Source organism: Chaetura pelagica, unplaced genomic scaffold (assembly GCF_000747805.2).
Source record: "Chaetura pelagica isolate M959 unplaced genomic scaffold, ChaPel_1.0 scaffold193, whole genome shotgun sequence".
In the NCBI taxonomy this organism is placed as follows: domain Eukaryota; kingdom Metazoa; phylum Chordata; class Aves; order Apodiformes; family Apodidae; genus Chaetura; species Chaetura pelagica.
The window spans coordinates 557,248-560,447 of NW_009952562.1; the positions used below are offsets into that span (position 1 = coordinate 557,248).

A 3,200-nucleotide genomic window follows, 5' to 3' on the forward strand; every position below is an offset into this window, starting at 1 on the left:
TCTCGTAGCAATCACGGGCTGGCCGTTCAGGGGGGAGCTCGGCCGCTGCGTCCCCCAGGGGCTGGGACAGCTTGGATGGGCCCCATGGGGTTTTGGGCTTCCGACTGGGGCTGGGGGTCTCCACTGCCCCGAATTTGGTCCCCTCAGCGAAGGACACGGAGGGACGCTTGGCCTTGGCGATGCTGGAGGTGCGGGGGATGTCGAAGGGCAGCGAGACGTCCTCGGAGTTGAAGGCAGAAGGGTCTGGGAGTGCCTCCCCAGGGGGGGACACCCCCTCGTGCAGCTCAGCACCCCCCAGCAGTGGGACTCCTGCAGGAGAAAGGGACAGGATTAGGGCTGGCAGAGCTACCCCCCTGCTTCAGGGACAGGCCCGGGGACATCGGGACGGGCGGTGACGCAACAGGACTGTCCCTGGGAGTGTTTTTCTGGGAGGAGGTTGTGAAATGGGGCTGCCCACACTGGGCACGTCCCATCACATCAGGGCCCTGGTGTGTCCTTGCAGGCAGGAAAACAAGGGAAGGAAAACAATTGCTGCCTGTGCCCAGCACCCAGCCCTGGGACACCCAAGGTTGGTAATAGGACAGGATGGACCTGTGGGTGACTGGGGAGGGCAGACATGGATGTCACCTTCTCTGGGAGGGACAGAGTACTCGGGTCCCTCGTTGTCAGTGTCGAAGGAGGAGAAGGAGCTGTCTGAGACCCAGGCGGCCGACGGCGGCTCGATGAAGCTGGGGGTGAAGGGGAGTTCTGTGTCGTGGTGGGAAACTGGGGAGGAAAAGACACTCAGCTGGGCTCAGGCACCCCACAGTGCTCAGGGCTGGGGTGGGAGGGCAACCCCTGCCCTGAGATGTGCAACAGGGTGAGGATGGGCACAGGTTCCCCACCCTCTCCCACCCCCCCCAAAATGGTGACAATACAGAGAGCACAGGGTGGAGGTGATAGCCTGGAAGGGCTTTCACCAGTGCTGCTTTGTTTTACCTGTGACTTTGGGAAGTTTGTAGCCACCCAGGGAAAAGCAAGGCATCATGGCACTGAGGTTTGCCAGCACCCCCTGCACGTGGTGCTTCATCCTGGCCAGGACACCATCATCAGGCACGGCCGCTCTGCACAGGGGACATGGGCATGAAGGGACATGGGAGATGGGGTTTTGCAGCAAAGGTTGCAAAATATATATAAAAAAACCCACCTGTCTCTTGCGTCTGCTGGGCCAGCTCCACAGCAACAGCAGGCAATGCAGAGCAGCAGCAGCAGGAGAGGGACAAGGATGGCAGCTGCAAGGGTCCCATGGTCTTTAAAACCTGTGCAAGAAGGTGGGTTGAGCCCAGTGTATCCTGCAGCTGCTGAGCCCACAGAGCCACCCCACGTGGAGACCACGGGAGCTGGTGACCTGCAGTGAGGCCAGGAGGCACCAGGTAGGACCTGGGGCTGTATCACAGCCTCCCAGCACCCCATCCCCAGCAAGCACATTACAGTCCCAGCTCTACCAGCCCCCTGCTAAAACATTTCCCTAAGCACTGGATCTATAGGATTTTTGAACACATTCAGGGGTGGGCAGTGCTGAGAAACCCTCTCTGTAAAGAAGTTTTTCCTAACATCCAACCTAAACCTCCCCTGGCATAACTTGAAGCCTCTCTCTCGTCCTGTCTCTACTATCTCAGTTACTACTGAGAAGAGACCAACCCCCCCTTACTCAACATGTCTTACTCAACACGCAGTCCCCTCGAGCAGGGTGGCAGGTCCCCCGGGAACACTGGCAGGGTGAAGAGCAGTTCACTCCAAAATACCCCTCGGGGCAGGTGTCGTTGCAGCTGGAAGAGAGAGGAAAGGAGTAGAAACGTGGTCCCTGGGGAGAGCAGGACCCCAGCCCCCCCGCTCCCGGCGTTACCTGGCTCCCCAGTACCCCTCCTGGCACACACACTCTCCCGACACCGGGTCACAGGTCCCCGACACGCACTCGGGGCAGAGGAACTGGCATCCGTCCCCGAAGGTACCGGCGGGGCGGGGGCGGGGTGGGAGGTCCCGGCACCCCACAGTGCTCAGGGCTGGGGTGGGAGGGCAACCCCTGCCCTGAGATGTGCAACAGGGTGAGGATGGGCACAGGTTCCCCACCCTCTCCCACCCCCCCCAAAATGGTGACAATACAGAGAGCACAGGGTGGAGGTGATAGCCTGGAAGGGCTTTCACCAGTGCTGCTTTGTTTTACCTGTGACTTTGGGAAGTTTGTAGCCACCCAGGGAAAAGCAAGGCATCATGGCACTGAGGTTTGCCAGCACCCCCTGCACGTGGTGCTTCATCCTGGCCAGGACACCATCATCAGGCACGGCCGCTCTGCACAGGGGACATGGGCATGAAGGGACATGGGAGATGGGGTTTTGCAGCAAAGGTTGCAAAATATATATAAAAAAACCCACCTGTCTCTTGCGTCTGCTGGGCCAGCTCCACAGCAACAGCAGGCAATGCAGAGCAGCAGCAGCAGGAGAGGGACAAGGATGGCAGCTGCAAGGGTCCCATGGTCTTTAAAACCTGTGCAAGAAGGTGGGTTGAGCCCAGTGTATCCTGCAGCTGCTGAGCCCACAGAGCCACCCCACGTGGAGACCACGGGAGCTGGTGACCTGCAGTGAGGCCAGGAGGCACCAGGTAGGACCTGGGGCTGTATCACAGCCTCCCAGCACCCCATCCCCAGCAAGCGCATTACAGTCCCAGCTCTACCAGCCCCCTGCTAAAACATTTCCCTAAGCACTGGATCTATAGGATTTTTGAACACATTCAGGGGTGGGCAGTGCTGAGAAACCCTCTCTGTAAAGAAGTTTTTCCTAACATCCAACCTAAACCTCCCCTGGCATAACTTGAAGCCTCTCTCTCGTCCTGTCTCTACTATCTCAGTTACTACTGAGAAGAGACCAACCCCCCCTTACTCAACATGTCTTACTCAACACGCAGTCCCCTCGAGCAGGGTGGCAGGTCCCCCGGGAGCACTGGCAGGGTGAAGAGCAGTTCACTCCAAAATACCCCTCGGGGCAGGTGTCGTTGCAGCTGGAAGAGAGAGGAAAGGAGTAGAAACGTGGTCCCTGGGGAGAGCAGGACCCCAGCCCCCCCGCTCCCGGCGTTACCTGGCTCCCCAGTACCCCTCCTGGCACACACACTCTCCCGACACCGGGTCACAGGTCCCCGACACGCACTCGGGGCAGAGGAACTGGCAT

At 59.5% G+C, this 3,200-nt stretch overlaps 1 protein-coding gene across 1 annotated transcript in view; it reads right to left on the bottom strand.

Annotated features, from left to right (window-relative positions):
* SCARF1 (scavenger receptor class F, member 1) overlaps positions 1-3,200 on the bottom strand; it is an 8,566-nt gene that overhangs the window by 711 nt on the left and 4,655 nt on the right. Inside the window, exons 5-12 of the mRNA XM_009993310.1 lie at positions 2,412-2,523; positions 2,204-2,328; positions 1,886-2,042; positions 1,705-1,808; positions 1,187-1,298; positions 979-1,103; positions 617-765; positions 20-283 (exon numbers count right to left, since the gene is read on the bottom strand). Coding sequence (XP_009991612.1) covers positions 20-283; positions 617-765; positions 979-1,103; positions 1,187-1,298; positions 1,705-1,808; positions 1,886-2,042; positions 2,204-2,328; positions 2,412-2,523 — 1,148 coding nt within the window. The remainder of the gene's footprint in view (positions 1-19; positions 284-616; positions 766-978; positions 1,104-1,186; positions 1,299-1,704; positions 1,809-1,885; positions 2,043-2,203; positions 2,329-2,411; positions 2,524-3,200) is intronic.